The sequence below is a fragment of the Nilaparvata lugens genome, chromosome 12 (assembly GCF_014356525.2).
Source record: "Nilaparvata lugens isolate BPH chromosome 12, ASM1435652v1, whole genome shotgun sequence".
In the NCBI taxonomy this organism is placed as follows: domain Eukaryota; kingdom Metazoa; phylum Arthropoda; class Insecta; order Hemiptera; family Delphacidae; genus Nilaparvata; species Nilaparvata lugens.
The window spans coordinates 33,608,285-33,631,265 of NC_052515.1; the positions used below are offsets into that span (position 1 = coordinate 33,608,285).

The window sequence follows — 22,981 nt, forward strand, 5'->3', positions numbered from 1 at the left end:
ATTACAAATTACTTTTTCATATCATATACAGTTCAATAATTATTTTCTTAGTCTATATTATGTAAATTCATCTATAATTTTGCTGTATTGTAAGCTATTGTATTTAAATGTATAAGCCAGTAAATATTGTAATCTACATAAATAAAGTACTCAATCAATCAATCTCCCTCCCTATCTTTTATATCTTTTCTATTTTTATCTTATAATCTTTGTTGTACAGTGTTTTAGTTTTACTTAGAATTGTATTGGAGGGTTAAGTGTAAGAGAGGGCCGGGTTTTTAATAAAGGCAGCAAATCAATCAATCAATCAATCCCTACTCACTCTTTCTCACCCATTCTCCCTCCGTCTCTCTCACGCTTCCCATTCAACTCTTTGCTGTTCGTATCAACTGAATCTCACTGTTTATTTATTAGATAGAAAAACATTACAATGATCGGAAAAGAAAAAAAAACAGGCTATTGCCAAAAACTTTTCCAATTTCCCAATTTAGTATCAAATTATAGTATATTCTTATATAATTAATATCAACACTATAGTATTCTCCCAGCACCTGTTGGAAAAGTACGCTATTATAATATGAACTCAGCACTAGATGTCATGAAGTGTAGCTACCATGCTCTGATAAAAATTATGAAAAGAGCTTGAAAGAATAATGTCCAAACTGTAACATGATAGTTGGATGTCACCTGCTACTCGATACAGTTATGTTTATGCACTCTAGTAATTCTTGTACATGTTTACATGGTCTGTTGATTAAGATTACATGAGCTGAACACGTGTACGATAAAATTGGTCTTGAGTATTGAGTGGTGTTAAAACTATCCAAAACTATTGTGAGGTCCACGTTATAATGGCATTGTTTGATTAGCAATGATGTTGCTATCCTTGTCTAGCGCTCAACAAAGCGGATAGCGCTATCTCTTTCTCGTTTTGCTCTGTTGCCAGATCGTCTTTCAATAGTGTAGGGTTGATAATTAACCAAATATTTCATCTTGATTATGAAATCATTAAAAATTCTAATTTATTATTTTAAACGAGAATGAACAGTTGATATTTCATCAATAAATCTGTATCGGCTACCGTCTATAGAAGGCATTGACAAGACTGAGGATCGGCAACGTTGTTCTCCTATCTTTCTCCACTGCCATTATTGACCGAGCAAAGTGATGTCTAAGATTCAAGTCGACGGTTTGGCATTTCTCTTAAATGTTTATATGTTGCGCATTTACGGCGAAACGCGGTAATAGATTTTCATGAAATTTGACAGGTATGTTCCCTTTTTAATCGCGCGTCGACCTATATACAAGGTTTTTGGAAATTTTGCATTTCAAGGATAATATAAAAAGAAAAAGGAGCCTCCTTCATACGCCAATATTAGAGTAAAAATCTGGTGTGGCGCACACAACTTTCCTTGCCGTTATGAAAATTGATCACCTGACGCTAGTGTTCCCGCGCATCTCAAGACTCAAGTCTACTACTATTCAAAGATCTGAGCCAGCTGGTGACAGGACAATAACGCTGGAAACACACGAGGTCTGCTATCTCTTCATAGTAAATGATTTAATAGAATCAACAGTTGTCAACAGTTTGCAATTATTGAATAATCACATTTTCTCGAATTTCATGCTTATTTTAAATTTTAGGTGAAAATGTTACTGACCATTAATTGTAGAGATTTTCATGCTCAATCTTTTCCACTTGAATTTTTTTGTTTAAATTGTATCTGAAGCCTGATAATTGGGAATATAAAATCAAACTTTGCATAGATGGGGCGGAGCTCCTGAAATTTTTACAGATATGGGACTTATGGCAGTTGATAGATCTTATCGATGACTATTTCAGGTATAACTTTAATCAAAATCGTTGGAGCCGTTTTCGAGAAAATCGCGAAAAACCCTATTTTTGACAACATTTTCGCCATTTCAGCCGCCATCTTTAATTGAATTTGATCGAAATTGTTCGTGTCGGATCCTTATAGGTGAAGGACCTTAAGTTGCAAATTTCAAGTCATTCCGTTAATTGGGAGATGAGATATCGTGTACACAGACGCACATACACTCATACACACACACACACACACACCACACACACACACACACACACACACACACACACACACACACACCACACACACACACACCACACACACACACACACACACACACACACACAGACCAATACCCAAAAACCACTTTTTTGGACTCAGGGGAACTTGAAACGTATGGGAATCTACAAATTAGGGTACCTTTATTTTTTTCGGAAAGTAATACTTTCCTTACCTATGGTAATAGGGCAAGGAAAGTAAAAATCAGACTATAGAATTATTCATCATAAATCAGCTGTCGAGTGATTACACCGATGTGTGGAGAAGCCAGTCTATTGCTGTATTTCCATAAGGTCTATAGTTTCAATCAGGCACTTGTGGATGCTGCGTGAGGTCTACTGTTTACATAAATACTAGTAATAATAGATTTGAAATTAATAAAAGATCAAGAATACAAATTACAACGTGTAATAATTTATATAAGTTATAATTTGTATTCTCAATGTATTATTTTATTAATTTCAAAGGGTACTGTAATTATATCTTATAAATATCACAAGATATTCATATTAAAACAAATTTTGAACTATAAATCAACTGTATCAACTGTAGGACATTACCCTTGGTTTGGTTTGGTTATTGGTTACCACTTGGACTTTGCGTTGATTTACAACTATTATTACAAGTAGGAACGTCGCAAAAAACGTTATTCTCACTTGAAAGCGCAGGACACGTATCCAAGTTTACAAATGCTGACAGTTTTTGGCACACTTGATCATGAAGTGCTAATTGATGAGAACTTTCATCAGTTGCTTTCTCACTCATGCTCTATAAAACTTGGAATGCGCTCTGAATGACTCAAACATCTAAATGTGTTGTAGATTTTTGGAGATTCTACAATTTTATTTGCGATTTGTGTTTCCGTGATTGTTGATGTTGAGATGTTCAACAATTATATTTTGGTACAGATATAATACAGTTATAGAAGATTCTAGAAGTAACTAACTAGTAGTTCTGTGAACAGTAGACCTTACGCAGTATTCTCATCCACAAGTACCTGATTGAAACTGAGACCTTATGGAAATACAGCAATAGACTGGCTTCTCCACACATCTGTGTAATCACTTGTCAGCTGATTTATGATGGATAATTCTATAGTCTGATTTTTACTCTAATATTGGCGTATGAAGGAGGCTCCTTTTTCCTTTTATATTATCCTTAAAATGCAACATTTCCAAAAACTTTGTATATACATCGACGCGCAATTAAAAAAGTAACATACCTGTCAAATTTCATGAAAATCTATAAATACAGCAATAGACTGGCTTCTCCACACATCTGTGTAATCACTTGTCAGCTGATGTTCGATGTTTTTGAACGGGTAGTATTATAGTTCACTAGACAGCTGAATTATGATGAATAATTCTATAGTCTGATTTTTACTAATTGGCGTATGAAGGAGGCTCCTTTTTCTTTTTATATTATCCTTGAAATGCAACATTTCCAAAAACATTGAAAAACAAAACTGTTAACATTTAATTTCATAACCTGACGATGGTGCGATCACCGAAACTAGTAGTTACGTTACAATTTCTATTCTTGTTCTTGTTTCTCCTTTTATATTATCCTTGAAATGCAAAATTTCCAAAAACCTTGTATATAGGTCGACGCGCAATTAAAAAAGGAACATACCTGTCAAATTTCATGAAAATCTATTACCGCGTTTCGCCGTAAATGCGCAACATAAAAACATTCAAACATTTTATTAATATCAAGAGAAATGCCAAACTGTCGACTTGAATCTTAGACCTCACTTCGCTCGGTCAATTAATCACTGTGATTGGCTGATCTCCCTCCATTTCTCTGCACAGCATATTTCTCCAAGTGTGAAGTAAATTTGCAAAGACTATAATTGAGTTATAACTTACTCTGGCTATTCGATCAATACTATTGTATGTTTTGATTAATTTTTGTTTAAATTTAATTGTGTTTGTTTTGTGTGTTTCAGTGGTTTATTGTGACTATGCGGCCTCGGGTAGGGCGCTGCAATTCATTGAGGATTATATAATGAGGGAGGTTCTGCCCGTATATGGCAACACTCATACCACAACTAGTATCACTTCAATGCAGTCAACGCTTCTTAGGTAATTAGACTAACTAACACCCACTCTTCTAAATTTCTCTTCTTCTTCTTCTTCTTCTTCTTTTTCTTCTTCTTCTTCTTCTTCTTTTTCTTCTTCTTCTTCTTCTTCTTCTTTTTCCTCCTCCTTCTCCTCCTCCTCCTCCTCCTACTCCTCCTCCTTCTTCATTTTCTTCTTTATCTTCTTCTCATCTTCCTTCTTCCTCCTTTACTCCTCCTCACAGCCCTTTTTCAGCTCTCTCTCTTCTTATCATTTCCATTCTGATGCTACATTTTCTTTTAAATTTTGTAATCTGTCTTTCCTCCCTACTCCCTGTTTTTCAAGCTCCTTCTCTTCCTTGTCCTTTCTTCATTTATTATTTCCATACTTATCCTTATCTTTCTCTTCCTTCTTCTACTCCACTTCCTTTCTTCTGATTCTTTATTATTACCTTTTCTCATAATGATACACCCCATGTATTTCCTCATCTACTCCATCCTTCTCAACTTGTCCTTGTCTTTCTCACTTCCTTTCTTCTCAACCTTATCATTCATTTCATCTCTTGTAGTTCTATTCTTCTTACTTTCTCTCATCCAAAGCTTCTGATTCATTTTCTCTCGACTGTCTTCAGTTCTCTCTTCTTGATCAATGATCTTGTACTTGTGACTTTTTCCGTCGTCCTCTTATCATGTATCTCTCATACCTCCATCATTCTCTTTCTTCCTCTTCGCCTCTCCTTCCCTTGTTTCTTATTCCTTTTTCTCATCCATAACTCACATAAAACTATCTCCTCTTGTCTTTTCCTTCCCATATTTCCATCTCACTTCTCGTTTTCTACACTCTCCTCTTCCTCATCATCATCATCATCATCATCATCATCATCATCATCATCATCATCTTCTCTCATTTCTTTTCATTATCCCATTTTCTTGAACTTATTCTACCTTTCTTCACAAGTTCAGCTCTTGTGTGAATTGCGCCTCATAAATTTCACATCATCCACTCGAGAAACGCTCAGCTCACTGAGTGAAGAGGTCCTCACTCTCGCTCTCACTCTCTCTCACTCACTGTCCTATACTCTCTTTCTATCTCCTTCTTTCTTTCTCCTCATACTCTACTGCAGTCTTTTATTTGTTTGGAAACTCTTTCTTTTGATCTTGTTCTCTGTGCCCTAGGGACTCGAGTCTAGTATTTGACGTTTTAGAAAATAAATTGGATTGTATTGTACATTTGATTGCACTGACTTTGTTACAATTCAGTATAACGTAGGTGTATAGAAAACCATAACTTTTTTACATCAGAAATAAAGTTTTTCAAGTTTCTTTCCACTTGGAAGGTGGAATCAGTTGATGGTTCACTGCTGTAGCTTACTTGTGTGCTATTATCAGACAATCACGCCATTCTTTCTCATGCTTCTTAAATATAAAATAAAAAGATGATAAAGAAGAAGAAGAAGAAGAAGAAGAAGAAGAAGAAGAAATATTCATCTACTGTATTATCTGGTTGCACACAAACACAGAGCAAACAACCTATCTTCATTTTATAATTATTATTCATAATATAAAGGATATCATTTCGTTTTTGTGTAGTTGAGAATTGATATTGTGGTAATTATTCATATTGAATGAAAAAGACTAAGAAATTGTCAAAAAACCACTGATTTATTGATAATTAGAAAATTAAATATTCCTTTTAATTTACAGTTTATACAAAATTTCTAATTATCAATAAATCAGTGGTTTTTTGACAATTTCTTAGTCTTTTTCATTCAATATCATTTCGTTATTATATCTAATTGAATAGATTTATGTATCTTGGTTTAAGTGCAGTAGCATATACTTATATTTATTTTTTGTGAAGCTTTTTTGTATTTTGTTTTTGGCAAATAAATTCATTCTTGAATTCTTGAAAAAAAGAAGAAAGAGAAGAAGAAGAAGGAGAAGAAGAATTATTCATCTACTGTATTATCTGGTTGCACACAAACACAGAGCGAGCATTGCTCTTCTACAACTTACAAATTCTAACATTGATAAATAAAAATTAAAATACGCCTATAACCATTATCGGTGAATGAAGAATCTATATGCAGAATTTCAAGTTAATCAGTTGAGTAGTTCAGACGTGATGACGCGTCACTCGTGAGTTTCCTATCCCGTAGATGTATAAGCCAATTCCTTCAGTTATAGGTTTGTGTAGATATGAGGCAAGATACATATTTGTTTCCACTTTCAAGTTGGCTGTTGTTCAGTTTTTCACAATTTACATGTTGATATGTACTCACTTTTCTTTTTAGGACTAGGTACTGAAGTTATTGAAACATAATAAAAGGGTACTTGATATATTTTGTTGTGTTTAGAAAATAAACACATTTAATCACAATATTAATCACAGAATATTACTGAATATTATTCATGAATATCACAGAATTATTACATTTAATCACAGAAAATTAACAAACTATTTAATCAAAATAAAATATGTCGAGTACCATTTATTCATTTTGTACGATAAGTACATTATCAAAATGATAGGGAGAGGAAAAATAAGGTAACCTTGTGCTATTCCTTTCCCAAATTTAGATAACACATAGTCCGAAATAGGTTGAGTCTTGTAGTTCTTCAATTCACAAAATTTTGTATTTATGCATGTGTATTTATGCCCTCTGTGGGTTGGGGGAGCTTTGAGTCGATCATCGTACTCAAGAATGTGTTGAAAACCAGAATTCACCCACAGTATCCTTGCTTGTCGTAGGAGGCGACTAAAATGGACCTCAAGGCAACTTCAGAAGTTTCCTTGCCTTTAAACCAACGGATCTGCCCCATCAGGGCAATTTCGGAGGGGCAAAAAGAAAAACACAAGAGATCAGAGATGGGTGAAACTCCAGGCACAAATGGGGGTCAAGAGGCTGAGTCGAGGGTGGCCGGGCGCCGGGCGCCCTAGAGGCAGTTTGGCGTCCCCTCTCTCAGCGGAAGGACCTACAAAAAGGCCAGGAGTGGAACGCACGTAGGTCACGAGTTTGTGGGTGGAGATGCCAAGACTCACCACTGCTCAAAGAAGGGCGGTCATTTAGGCAAAACTTCTTGGGAGACTTTTTGTGTAGTTGAGAAGTTGATATTGTGGTAATTATTCATTTTGAATGAAAAAGACTAAGAAATTGTCAAAAAAACCACTGATTTATTGATAATTAGAAAGACCGGTTTCGTTTATTACACCATTGTCAATCTCTAATAAACCTCTTCTTGGGAGAGGTGAGGTTTTTGACCCTGTGAAGTTTCGGAGGGGCAAAAAGAAAAAACACAAGAGACCAGTGATGGGTGGAAAACCAGGCTCAAATGTGGGTCAAGAGGCTGAGTCAAGGATGGCCGATCGCCCTAGAGGAAACTTGGCCGCCCTTCCTCAGCGGTAGGACCAACAAAGAAGGCCAGGAGTGGAACTCACGTAGGTCACGGGGACTTATCAGTCTGAAGAGACTGCCAAGCATATCACATTGGATTGCGACAAGCAACCAAGTGATGAATGGGAGGAATGAATTGATGAATTCCAGGTGATGAATGGAATTTTAGTATAGGGAAAAACTCCTGGTTCTTGTAAAGGACATAGGTATTGGTTTGTCTAACTAACATACTACTTGGGAATTGATGAATTCCAGGTGATGAATGGAATTTTAGTATAGGGGAAAACTCCTGGTTCTTGTAAAGAACACAGGTATTGGTTTGCCTAACTAACATACTACTTGGGAACACAATAAGCTTCGGTTGACGTGTGGGGTTCTTTGAACCTTTGGATCCTTGAATCAGTCCCTTCAAAAACAATAATAAACAATGTGTGTTTATGTTGAATGTTGTTTCCATTTTTAATAGTGTTGTTTGTGTGGTTGCAGACATGAGGCAAAGGACATAATCAGGAACGCAGTGAATGCGTCTGAGGATGACGTGGTGATATTCGCAGGTCACGGCTGCACGGCGGCTGTACACAAGTTGATTCACTCGCTGGCACTCGCCGAGCCTCCCATTGTGTTCGTCGGCCCATGCGAGCATCACAGCAACCTCCTGCCTTGGCGAGAGATTCAGGCTAAGGTGAGGCTCAATCTAGGATAGTGACATTGGTAAAAGGGAAGGGTCTTGGTTTGTCAAGATCAAGTAGGCCTACTGAAACAAATAAGTTTAGTTGTTGTTTAGTCTCACGGCATCACGTCCGTAAATTTCCGCAGTCGACGACGGCAAGCATTGTTGACATTCATATTGTTCAAATTTCAAGAATGCTAAAACAGCTGATCAAATAACTTTTTCCTCCACCTACTGTCAAAAGTACTTACTTTACTCCCTGAAACATGATACTAAACTGTCACTTTTTCGCTCTCGGTACTAAAAACAGAAAAACTCCCCAGGGAGTAAAAGTGACTCCATTTAAATAACATGGGAAGCATCTCTATTTTAAAAACGTACATTTGGAATAGGTCAGAAGGTCTAGGCTCAGATGAGGAAGCATATAGAGTAGTCATTAAACCAACTAAATTCAATACATCAACCAGACATTTGATCGATATATAAAATTATGTTTGTATGCTGAAATTATTATTACAAACTTCATATCACTATACTAAAAAAAATGTATATATTTTTTTCTTTTATTCCATGTTATTCAAAATATCAGCCAACGAATATTACTTATTAACTAATCAAATTTGTAACGGGAACTTCATCATCGCTGTAGTTTTGGCTGTCATTGTTGTTACAACTTTAGCCGACAGATAGGGCTGTCGGAGGAGAACTGTGATTACAAGCCAGCTGTTTCTGTTTACTTTTTAGATTATGTTGTAACACATTGTTTGGTCACATACGTTTTTAAAAATTATTTTATTAGCAGTTTTTATAAAAATGTAGGTGGAGGAAAAATGTTGTGTATATCACGAGTGAAAAATGTTTTTTCTCCCTCAGGAAAATTATTGTTGCCCTCGGCTTCGCCTCGGGCTTCAAACTTTTCCCTCAGGGAGAAAAAACAGCACTTTTCACTCTAGATATACAAATAACTATTCATTATTTGTGTTTATTATTCAAGAATCAAAAATTTCTAATAATATCAACATATTGCCATTTGTATGTATAAAAAAGTATAAACTCAACTTCCCCCATTAAAACATGATTGAACATAATATTTTAGGTTATGTAGTCAAATTGAAATCTACCCAATGTGAGATCCTGCTACTTATAGTACAAAAAATCTATTTGTATGAAACTTCAACTCGCGCTAAATATTAATTTCTTCACTGTACATGAATCTTTTCAATAAATAAATTTAAATTACCTTCAGACACTTTCTACATGATGATCCTTTGCAATTTATACATGTGCCATTAAATAGGTGCAACCTTTTGCAATAGCACATGATATGTTATGAAACTATCAACTTACGCCAACATAAAAACAAATACATTCGCTACCAAGAAATTGTAATTGTAGTTATGTGACATAACTCTTGTAGGACATGAGATGAATTTCAAGCAGCTTCAGTTCCGCCTATTATGACCTTGGCATACTTCTAAGCGTGTATGAATGGAAGTATTTTAAAATCTCTCTTCAATTATATTCATGGGTTCATTTGAATACAAATAATTGATGCTTTTTGAATTGAAGGTTCAAATTTTCATGAAGTAAAACAACAAAGTTTCATTGCTAGTTGTAATTTTGATACCGTATAGAATGGGAAATTAAACCTGAATTGAAAATTGTATTATTTTATTTTTCAATATTCAAGTTGCTGACATTATGAATTTCTCATATTTTCAAGAGTAGCTCTTCGAGATGAACATGGCTGCAATTGTTAGAATAGATAAAAATACTTGCTAATCGTTTTCAAAACCAATTTTCATGCAATACCATTTGAAAGTATGACGTGAGTCGAAACATTCTCACCTATAATAGATGAAGGAAAGAAGTGGCTTTAACACGGATAGGAAATTCACGAATGACGCATTATCACGTCTGAACTACTGGATTGATAAACTTTAAATTTTGCAATTACCAAGGATGGAGGCCTATTTCAAATTCTTCAAGATTTCAGAATAATATTTCATGAAACTAAATACTTTGAAATTAGTTGAGTTGTGTTAATATTTCATGATATTTCATGTTGATTTAATTATTTATACTTTGATAGATACAATATAATTCTCAACTATGAATGATTGGGGAAGGAACAACAGGCTTAAAGCCCAAAACTGTTCCTTCCCCAAATTTAGATAGAAATTGTCCAAAAATAGGTTATGTTTACACTTCACGATTTTTGTCTAATTTTGAGTCCAAAATATTTATAAACTAGGAATTTAGAATTTAGGAAATTTGAAAACCAAATTAAATAAGAATACTTTACTAAATCTTCACCACTTGCTGAAAAATACTGTTATTATAATCGAAAATTTTAAAACGTGAAGAAACTCAAACTTACTCCTAAAACAATCTTGAAAGATTGTAATAATTAAATTTAATATTGTCCAAAATTTGATTACATTAGTTTTGAATTTAATTGAGAGGAAAAGCTAGCAGTTTTATTCCCAGACGTTTGGCAAGTTTGAATCGATAAATCAAAATAAATCATTATAGCTTGTTGTATATTGCAAAAACTTCTAAGAGATTTATGAGTCGGTAAATCAAAACAAATCATTTTTATTGTCAAGGTTTCCATAAAACGTCATTCATAAATTTGTAAAAAATGTATGAATGGATAAATAAATGTATTCAGCAGAGCTACTATATCTATATAAAGTGCTTTAAAATTTCAAGTCATTTTTCTTCGCGGTCGTGGGATAAATAATGTTATCTCGGTTGTCCTAGTTAGATTAGATCCATTCATATTTCCTGCATCAGAGTCAACAATATTAGCTTTGAAGAAGATATTCATTCAAAGGTCATGAATGACTCTATTCTTCATTGTGATTCTTATTTCTATTCAAAGTTCTAGAAGGCTATATTGTGATAATTTATGAATTACCGTATTTTTCATGCGATTAGAAACTATTAATATATTCCCAAGTTCCTCTTTTGTATCAGCAAATTTTTCACAGCATTAGTCAGTGAAAATTAATATTTCATATAAGCTTAGTAAGTTCATATAAATTTTTCGCATACTACCATTCTATGTAGGCCTACAGCATCATTGAACAAAACCTAACTTAACAAAGATATTATGGAGCTGCTGCATACAGATATGTTGGTATTGCGTTCAAGATGCGATGCACAGTTTTAAACAGCATTGAAGGTCGAGCTTTTTATCAGTTACTTAACGATAGCAAATTATAATCTCACACTTGGAATGCTTTTACAGTGCATCTATGTGTTACAACAGTAACATGCATTAGTTATATTACATTGAGCATTGCATATTGCAGTTGCTTATTATTCACATTTCATCCAGCACTGTATTTCCATTTTTGTAACAGAGATTATTGTTGGATTATTGAAGATATCATACAGAAATATCTTATGATTAATCATCACATTCTGAATGAGAATCATATTATATTAAGCGAGCAATTTCTGTATATTTATATCTGGTTATTTTTATATCTAGTTATTTTTTTATCAGGTTATTTATGTTCAACGGATCTCGAAAACGGCTCTAACGATTTCCACGAAATTTGGAACATAGTAGGTTTATGATATAGAAATTCGATTGCACTAGGTCTCATTCTTTGGAAAACTCGCTGAACGACATTAAAAGGATAATAAATTCATCCTTGGAAAACAGATGATAATTTCGTCGTTTCTCGATAACAGTAGATGCGTGTGCCTGTGTGGGAGATCAGCTGTGTAATCATTCAATCAGCTTACCGTATCTCGCAAGAAATATTATCAAAATAATCTCACTTGTTGACATGACATGGTTTATTACTCTAAATAAGTGTATATCATGTGTGAGAGAGACAGAATTATTTCCAGCTGTGTAATCATAATCAATCAGCGAGAAATTTTATCTAGCTAGACAATTTTTAATCGATTTGATCAACATAATCTGATTTGTTGACATGACATGATAATCCTCCTAAACTTGAGTATATCATAATTTTTAAAGTTGATCATTATTTGACAATTTCAAATGATTAGTGAGTGTTATTTTGTTTTTCAATTTGGTTTGTATATAATCTAAATTATAATTTTTTTGTTTTCAAATTTTTGAACAGAAAATTGAACCTGAATTCAAGTGTATGGAACATAACCTACTTTTTGGACTATTTATAGTGTATAAATCAAAATTCGAGAAAGAAACAGTTTTGGGCTGTGCATGTTAGTACTTCCCCAATCATTTTAAAGAATTATTGTGTTTGGTTTATCGAAGGTCAATAAATAAATAACGAGTGAAGCTCGGTGCCCCGATATTAATAATATTATGTTTGAACTTTTTCCCAGGTTGTGCGAATATCAGAAACGAAGGAAGGCTTCCTAGATTTGGTTGACCTTGAGAATCAGCTGCAGCTGCACCGTCAGCTGGAGGGCGCAGATCGTCAGCTGATCGGCTGTTTTTCAGCTGCCTCCAACATAACTGGTATTCTGGCAGACGATGTGGCCACCACGCTCCTACTGCACCAGTACAATGCACTCGCCTTCTGGGACTATGCAACTGCTGGTAATGCACTGTAGATGCATTTCTGTCACATAATAGACTGTCTGTTCAAGACTGGCTTTAACGGTCTAAATTCGGGAGAGAAGATAAAGTTTTGGATCAATTCTGTTGTCTCTCTCCCAGACATTGTTTTGATTTTGTGATATTTAAATTAAATAATATATGTAGATTGATACGAAGACAGATAATAATCGATTTAGGTGGGCCGTCCACTGGAACCGATTTCGTCCGAACTAGCATCGGCCGAAAACGACTGAACGATCCCCTACTAAAGAAAGGAATAGATGCTCGTCCATTGCAACACGTTCATACGGCCGTGCACGGCCGTCTCCGGCCGATCAATTTTTCGATCCGAATTGAATGGGATTTTCCGACTCTATCCGGCCGAACTAACTAGTCGAGCTGAGACAATCCTAATTCAACACATCATTATACTCTATTGTGTCATAGTATCCATCCTCAAATAATAACCCTCCAAAGTCATCAAACAATACCAATACTATTTTATTTTTTTTAAGATGAACTACTTTTACTTTTGTTGATACTTACTTAATCAATAAATATTCAAACATGAATTTTTTATGACGATCTTTTCAATATTCATTTTAGGGAAATAGGGCTGTCTACTTTTTGCCTCCAAAAGTGTATATTCTCTGATAATTAATAATTATTAAACGAAAATCCGAATTAAACGCTGTAAATCACCCCGAAGACTTCTGCTACTGCAAATACAGTATTGACAACAGAATAAACAGCTAGATGGAAATTCGATGAGCGCTACTATTCAAAAATTATTTGTCAGCACGGGAATCGAACCCAGTACCCTCCTAATTGCCGGCCAGGAATGCTTACCCTTACACCAAACTGACAATCTCTGTCAGTTAATCTCTGTCAAGTAGAGAGTTAGTGGGGAGGATATTTTTAATATTCTTTCCGAAGAATGGACATTGATATGTCCAAAGCTCCGCCAATTTATGTAGATGCATAACAATATGATTATTATCTATAGTTATTATATTACAAACTGCTTTTTCATATCATATACAGTTCAATAATTATTTTCTTAGTCTATATTATGTAAATTCATCTATAATTTTGCTGTATTGTAAGCTATTGTATATAAGTGTATAAGCCAGTATATATTGTAATCTACATAAATAAAGTACTCAATCAATCAATCAATCAATCAATTAGGAGGTACTGGGTTCGATTCCCGTGCTGACAAATAATCTTTGAATAGTAGCGATCATCGAATTTTCATCTAGCTGTTTACCCTGTTGTCAATATTTGCAGTAGCAGAAGTCTTCGGGTGATTTACAGCATTCAATTTGAATTTTCGTTTAATAATAATTATTAATTCATTAGCGTTTGAATAATTGCAATATCTCAATAATTTCCATCTCTGATAATTGTTGGACAGTGTGCACACTGATAGAGGAGAAATACTCTGCGATTGAGAAAATTGGTTCCCTTTCTACATGTTTACGTGCAGCTTTTGAGGGACCTGGGGCCTCTATTTGAATTGACATTATTAATTGGTTACATGCTTGTAATTTTCAAGGCTTGAGAATTGATTCGAGACTGTCCGAGACAAAGAAATAGACAAATTTATAAGAAGATCATAAACTCTTGAAACTATTTGATGGAACTCAATAAAATTTGTATGATAGCCTGGAGCACTTGAACTATATGTTTCAAATCGCGAGATTTTGTGAAGGAGATCATTGTTTCAAGGAGTTTGAAGGAGATGATTGTTTCATAATATGATGGGTGTGTCTTCATGAGACCTATGTGAAAGTTTCATCAAGTGTAGTGTACTATCCTATATTGTCAGATTCTAGCCCAGTTTCTATGTCACTTATCAAATCTAATAAACCATTTAACCTATAGATTTAATGAAGCATCTAAATTTGAAAATCCACTTTGTGAAAATACTTGAGGACTGAAAATTTTGTGAATTGAAGAACTACAAGACTTAACCTATTTCGGACTATGTGTTATCTAAATTTAGGAGAGGAATAGCACAAGGTTAACTTATTTTTCCTCTCCCTATCATTTTGATACTGTACTTATTGTATAAATGAATAAAGAATTAATGATCCATAAAATGTAATAAGTGTCCTAGAAACCGTGCCTCTAAGAAAATATCTAATAAACAGATATCTTTATCGCAAACAAGCAGACCCATTACCTAAACTAAAAATGATTATTTTAATTAATAATTGTGAATATTGAATGATATTATTTTATCGTCAAAGTGAATTAAATATTTGTTTCTTATATAATAAATATATATTATTGAATTATAAATTACTCTGAACAAACAATAGAAAACATCAATCCTTCTAGAATGTTTGTCTATGTTTGTCTCGTTTTACTCTATTTATATGTTTGTCTAAAAACTTGTATGAATAACATAGGATTGTTTTGTTTTTTTCCAGCACCCTATGTGCAACTGGACATGAACCCAATTCTGCCAGGTATGGACGAGAAGTCGGTACACAAAGACGCCATTTTCTTTTCGGGGCACAAGTTTGTGGGAGGTGTTCAGACCCCCGGGGTGTTGGTTGCCAAAAAGGAACTCTTCAAAAACCCTGTACCCAACGGTTGTGGCGGTGGTACTGTGTTTTTTGTCAGGTAAATATTTATTTATTTATTGGATAGAGCAAACAATACAGTAGTCCGAAAAGAAAAAAAACAGGCTACTGTCCAAAACTTCTTCAATTTCCTAATTTTGTGTCAAACTGTCCAAATATTATAGGTTATGTCCATTTTAATTTATACACTGAATCATAAATCTGAATATACAAATCAGAATAAAACATACAATTTTGAATTTAGATAGATTGAACTATATATACAGGGTTATCATAAAAAAATGGTGCGGTTTCGAACATTGTTTAAAGAAAAACCAAATTATTTACAGTTAATGTTTTTTACTCACCTAATTTGTCGTCTGAAACAGTTTTTTTACATGATTAATAACTTTCAATAAGTGCGCCCTTAGTCGCTCGACAAATGTCCAACCGATAATAAATTTCTCTCTTAACATTTCTTCGATTATGGTTGTCATTGGTTCTTTAATCCTGTTTTAAAGTGGTTCAGTTCGCGATTTCTTGTGAATAAACAATGTTTTTGATGTAAATTTACAAGAAAAATATGAGCTAAGTGGAAATATAAATCACAAAGTACAAAAAGTTTGGGAATTTATGGAGTATAAATACATGGCATTGTACCGGTAGCTGAAACAGTGTATGATTTTCAGGATAGAATTGAAAAAAAGTTTTCTATATCTTGATATTGGAATAGCCAGTCTTTAATTATTGTTGAGAATTCTTTCCAAGTTCTAGTTCTTCTACCAGCATGTGGTATAGCGTTGAAGAGTTTTGGGCCTAGGTATACAAAAGATTTAGAAAAGAAGCTAAAATTTATTCTTGGTAGTCTTGATACCAGGTCAAGTCTTCTTCTTTCAGAAAAGCTGGGCCTGAAAAATCCATCGTTTCCACTTCGCATAAAGAAAATTCTTAAGACTTTGAAAACAAAAAGATGGCGAATTGGGAGAATACGTAATCTCTTGTATAAAGGAAACGAATTCTCTCTTCGATTTTTGAATAGTATTAGTCTGATGAAATGTTTTTGCAATTTGTGTAGTGGACTAAAGTGCACTTTTGCAGCTCCACCCCAACATACAATGCCGTATTCTAATTTTGAATTTATTAAGGCATAATATACTGTGCGTAGTGTGTTTGTATCACACAGCTCTCTCAAGTGATAGAATTTACAAAGATAGGTATTGATACTTTTCTTGAGATTAGATATATGTGTTTTCCAATTTAAGGCTGAATCAATAAAAATACCAAGGTATTTAATCTCTTCGACCTGCTCTATAGGAGGACATTGGCATAATAAGTCATATGTACAGTTATTTAGATGGAAAATAATAGGTTGATTGTGAATTTTTGGTGCGCGCAAAGAGAAATTAATAAATTTGGTTTTTTCGACATTGATTGCTAATCTATTTCTAAGATACCATTGTTGAAGAAATTTACAGTCATGGTTTACTCTATTGTACAGTTCATCCCATGATTTCCCTGAACTAACTAATACCGTGTCATCTGCATAACAAAATATTTTTCCATTTAAATTGGCATCACATAGGTCGTTTACAAAAATTATAAAGAGAATAGAAGAAAGAACTGATCCCTGTGGAAGTCCTGAAGTTACTGTTGAAAAAGAACTACAGGTATTATTAATTTTTGTACATTGAACTCTATCATTTAAAAAGATTTAAACCATTGTAGGGCCACGCCCCTTACCCCTGTAGATTCTAACTTATTTAATAGAAGACCATGCTCAACCGTATCAAAAGCTTTTTTTACATCTAAAAATAAAGCATTTACATTCAACCATCGTTTACATTATTATATATAATTCTCATAAAGTCGACTAGTGCACGCTCAGTATCAAAACCTTCACGGAAGCCGTATTGGTTTTTACTAAAAAATTCATATCTATTCAGGAATTTCAATAATCTTGTTTTCATCAGTTTCTCTAATATTTTAGAAAAGATAGAGAGCAGCGCTATGGGTCTATAATTATTATTCAATAGTAATTTATCTCCACCTTTGAAAAATGGTACCACCACTGCTCTTTTCAAGACTTGTGGAATACTCCTTGCGACAAACTAGCATTACACAGGTAACATAAAATAGGCAGTATAATAGGAATAATGTGTTTCAAAATATCGCTTGTGAGTGAGTCATATCCTGTCGATCTTTTTGAGGGCATTAATCTAATCAGTTGGAGAATTTCTTCTTCCGTAGCAGGGTGTAAGAAGATAGAATTTTCAGAGATATTGTATTTAAAAACCCTATTGTAACCTTCTGGTGAGAATTGATGATTCGGGTCTATATTCTAAGTAGGTCATCCCTGACATTATTGGGAACACTTATAAAATATTCATTAAACTCCTTGGCAATAGTTGGTGAATCAGTAACAACAGTATTGTTATTCATTGTATAGATACTTTCAAAAGTTTTATTCTTTCTTTTTCTACCTGTTATATCATTGATTATTCCCCACTGAGCAGCTTTGTTATTATGATTTTTCTCAAATAATTGACTGTAGTAGTTTATCTTTGTAGTTTTTATGTCGTCAGCTAACTTGAGTTTAAAGGCGTTAAAATAATTTTTTAGTTGCAAATCGAAAGGACGATTTTTAACTTTGTGGTATAGTTTATTCTTTTTAGCAATCGCCTATGAATATTACTCGTTATCCAAGGACTAATATTTTTTGCTCTAGTTAAAGAATTGACATGCGTAGTGACCACAGAACCACTCCTACATTCCTCTATGATTTTTAAGAATTCATTCCAAGCACTATCAACACTTGGTGCATTGTAAACTATTGACCAGTCACAAAGATTTAATTTATCATTAAATTTCATAAGGCATATTTTTTCATTTACCACTAACTGATCTCCATTTCTATCTTGCTGAGTACTATCTCTTATCTTTGATTTTTTAAACATGACGCCTAAAGTGCTGTGATCAGTGATGTCGGTTGTGAACAATGCACTTTGATACTCTAAAAGTGGACTGGATCTTACAAAGAGGTGATCAAGGCATGTTAACGATGCAGGTCTAGTTATTTCTCTTATACTACATGTATAACCCAATGAAGCTAGCAGATTCAAGTAATCATTACATCATCGTTATCAACGAGAGTGTTCAGGTTTATATCTCCACAGAAAACTGAATTAATGCTGGAATTTTGTTCAAGCCAACTCTTGAGTTCATTTATGAATATACTTGGTGTGCTATTATGGTGCCGATAAGCGACAAGAAGAACTATACAAAAATTTTCAAATTTAAAATTCAAAGAGATACAGTCAGCAGTTGTAAATTCGTTTTTCAGCTCAGTACAAGAGACCTCTTTATTAACATAAACCATTACACCACCTGATCTATTCAAGTAGTTACATTTATAAAAGCATTTATAGTGGTCTATCTTGTAAAGATCAATCTCATTATCTTTAATCCAAACTTCTGTAAGGATAATTATTTTAGGTTTTTCTGCAATATTTAACATAACTAAGAACTGGTCAAAATTCTTCCGTACACTCCTAATATTTTGAACGATAATTCCTAAACTATAGTAATTAGCCTCAGGCAAAAAGAAATCGGGTTGAAAATAATCAAATGTGATGTTAGTATTACCTAGATCTAGATTATCTTCTTCCATTAATCATAGGAGTGTAAAATGCAATTGATTATTATTTTAAATAAGTACACATTATGTGTAATGTAATACGCACGTATATAGTTGAGTTCTAATAGAGCAGGCAATAATCTAATAATCTCATTCAACCAGGCATAGGAAAATAAAATTAATAATATCCTGAAAGTAAATAACATGAGAATAAATTTACAGTTCTTCATTAAAACCAAAATAATGCAGTGTAATAACAGTGGATCTCTATGAAAAATACCTGTAATGAGAATTGGGGATTTCTTAAACAAGTTTTTGTAACCCATCATGAGTAAAAATTCTAACTGCTTTGCTGTTGTGCTCCTTCCGAACGTAGATTTTTGCTTGCCGCACCCATACGAACTGGTAGCCTCGCTCCTTGGCCACAGCTTTGGTTGCCGCCAACAAAGTTTTATTTTCCCTCGTCAGATGCTCGTTGATATAGATGTTGGTTTTTGGTTGGAGGACAGGGTTGAGATCCGTAGAAGTAACATCTCGTTTTTTGCGGTATGCTTCCAGCCACTTTCTTCTCTGCATAGGGTTTGAGAACTGCACAATAATTGGTTGACACTTCTTAGCGTTAATTGACGGTACACGGTGCATAGAAAGTACACTTTCAATCGGAGAAGCAACTTCTAAAAGATTTCCCAACTTCTCGACGATATCGTCCACCTTTTCACCCTGTGTAACCGGTATACCATCGATCTGAATGTTCATACGCCTAGAATATTGTTCCATCTCGTTTATTTTGTTTTCAAGAACTGAAACTCTTGTCTTCAAATTTGCATTATCCGCTTCAATACTAGCAAAGTTTTTAATAAGTTTCTTATTTTCGTTTTGAAGATCGGTTATGTTTTTTAACGCCTCGTCCAACAGCCCAGACATACCTGCCACATCACCTTGCAATTCCCTCATTTGTTTTGACAGAGAGCTTAGATTAGGTAATCAACTACCTTAATCTCTGCTGAGAAATGCATGATTTCATATGTTGTATTTATGACAATTTCATCTTGTTTCATTATACAGAGTCTTGTTTCATTATACAGAGTCTTATTCTATTATACAGGTTTCGTACAATTAAAAAATGTAATCTATCAAATTAAAGATCAAATTTGGAAATTTACTGTGAATTACATACATTACTCAAAAAGTGTTTTATTTGAAAACTATGTCATCCAAATGTTATCCGTTACTTTTCTCACACTCACTTAACCTAATTCTAAAATTTGCCATTGCTCGCTCAATCATCACTTGTGGAATTGCTTCAATTTCTCCTTGAATGACCTCCTTTAGTTCTGTGGATTATTGGCTGCCCAATAACGGTAATTTTGTTTATTCACAAATCCCAACAAATGAAAATGTGCCTCGTCACTTGAAATTTGATTTTTGAGGGATAATAACTAAAGTGTGTTTCGTACAATTAAATCATAATAATATATCACATTTTGCAATTTATAGTGAATTACATAGATTACTCACAAAGTTTTTTATTTGTATATTATGTCATCCAAATGATTTCCGTTAGTACTTTTCACACACTCACTCAACCTAATTCTAAAATATTCCATTGCTCGCTCAATCATCACTTGTGGAATTGCTCCAATTTCTCGTTGAATGACTTCCTTTAGTTCTGTGGATTATTGGCTGCCCAATAACGGTAATTTTGTTTATTCACAAATCCCAACAAATGAAAATGTGCCTCGTCACTTGAAAGAATAAGGGCATCCTGGTGGACATTTTCGAGAATGATCTCACAAGCGGCTTTGCGATGTGCCCAATCATTTGCATTAGGTTTTTGCACTAACATTATCTTATACGGATGGAATTTCTGGACGGAATGAAGAATTCGTCGTGCACTTTGAACAGAAATGGCTAGCGCAACAGCCTGTATCGCTGCTGAACGTCGTGGAGACCGTGTAAAGGTGCCTACAGACTTTCGCTCTGCTCCGCAACCGAACCTCACTCCAGCAGAGCGATTGATGATCGACCGGGGAGCAAGAGTGGTTCGACCGGGGAACGCGAGAAGATCTAACATCTTCCGTAACGTTCATGATGGGTGCGGGGGCGGAGCGACTGTGGTTCGATGGAGGAACGAGGGCGGTACGAGGGCGGAGCGTGCTCGGTGCGGGTTGGAAGCGCGTATATGTGTACGCAGCTTAACAGCTACTCCTACTGCATTAATGTTTTCAGGCGTTCTCACAGTCCGTTTTTGTCCGGTTGGTTTCGTTTTTATAAAGCAGACGACGTGTTCCTAAAATTCTTTACCCACAACAAGATAGTATTCCTACTGGGAACAGGCGCGTGTCGATTTAATTTTAAATGTCTGCGAAATAAACGCGCTGTGTTAAAAATAACAGTCATTATTTCTAAAATATGGTTCAATCACAAACGCTCGATGTTCACTTGACCACGACATACTGGCTACTGAAAAGGCAAGAATAGACCTGTCAATGTACAACATTCCTGCCTTTTCAATGACAGTGGTGCCAACATAACAATTACTACAAAATCGTCAGTATAATATGCCGGTTCCTGTATAACTATATTTACTACTGATGTGAGTAATAAATCTACCGAAAATCACTTACAATACCCTCAAAATATAGTCTTGTAGTTGAATTTCTGACATATTGTCTATAGTAGCCCACATATTTTATTCTAAACTGAAATTTTGTTGAATGTAGGAATTTTGAATTGATAACTGACTACTCAGAAATACATTATATTATCCGATGAATCTATATTGCTACTATGTTTTATTGGTAGATTTTATTCCATTTGATAATATTTTCGATTGTATTTTGTTAGGCACAACTCGCACTGCTACCTGAAGGACACAGAGATGCGTGAGGAGGGGGGAACGGCTGGCATAGTGGAGTCCATCAGACTGGGAATTGCCATGCAGTTGAAGCAGACATTGGGAGTGCCGGCCATTCTCACCCGGGAGGAGAAGATCACCAAGTAAGTAGCTAGCGATGATTGCAATATCAAAATCGATAGAATTCTCATTCAACAGAAAAAAGCACTAAGAATAATGATGAATCTAAAAAGAATGGACTCTGTAAAACTGGTTTTTTCGCAGCTTGGCATTCTTACAGTTTACGGGCAATATGTATTTGATGTTATCATGTATGTTAGGAATTACCCTGTTGAAGAACTACGGAATGAGACTCATGGCTACTATACTAGATTTGGGAGGATAACGGAAAGACACAGGTTAGAATTGACACTACATGGGAAGGAAATACTTCACAATGCTGCCTTTAGAATTACAGGCAATGGAGAACATGAAAAAATTAAGTATAAAACGCAAGGAGTTTTTAATATCATTGGGCCCATATGAATAAAAGTTGAGCATTTGCTCATACTTCTAAAATATGGAGCATTTGCTTCATTTTCTATGAATAAACGTGAGCAAAACCTTTTGCTCATGCTCATCAAAAAAATAGTTTCAGCATTTGCTCAAAAGTAAAAGCTTTTGCTCAAAATTGTATGAATAAACTAGAGCATTTGCTCAACTTTTGAAGCAAATGCTTCAAAAACGGTGAGTCTAGTCTAGAGCAGCTTATCACCTTTTGCTCATAGTAAAATGGCTCAACTAATTCGTATGAGGAATAGGAAACTATACCAGATACTATCACAACCAATAGTGTAGAACTATAAAACTCTTTTTAGATTCAACCATGATATATCACCATTATTCCTACAAAAGAATAAATACAAAAGCTACCTGTTATAAAGATAGCCATCACAAAATAGAAAATAGGCATTTAAGAATATGAGAGTGTAGACGATTATAAGAAGGCTATTGATATTATAAGAATATGCTGAAGATTATTATAGAGATGACATTTTTTCACGCTATTATTTAAAAATTCTAAACTCAACTAACCTAAAACTGTATTCATAAAAAATAGAAAACAGAGTAGACGACGCAAACACAAGCGGTGC

General features: G+C 34.3%; 1 protein-coding gene across 1 annotated transcript in view; it reads left to right on the forward strand.

The window, feature by feature from the left end:
* Positions 1-4,053: 4,053 nt before the first annotated feature.
* The window catches only part of LOC120353902, a gene marked incomplete at its 5' end in the record, with an annotated part of 38,136 nt that continues 19,208 nt past the window's right edge, over positions 4,054-22,981 (forward strand). Inside the window, 5 exon segments of the mRNA XM_039439384.1 lie at positions 4,054-4,189; positions 8,046-8,241; positions 12,568-12,784; positions 15,223-15,418; positions 21,839-21,991. Coding sequence (XP_039295318.1) covers positions 4,054-4,189; positions 8,046-8,241; positions 12,568-12,784; positions 15,223-15,418; positions 21,839-21,991 — 898 coding nt within the window.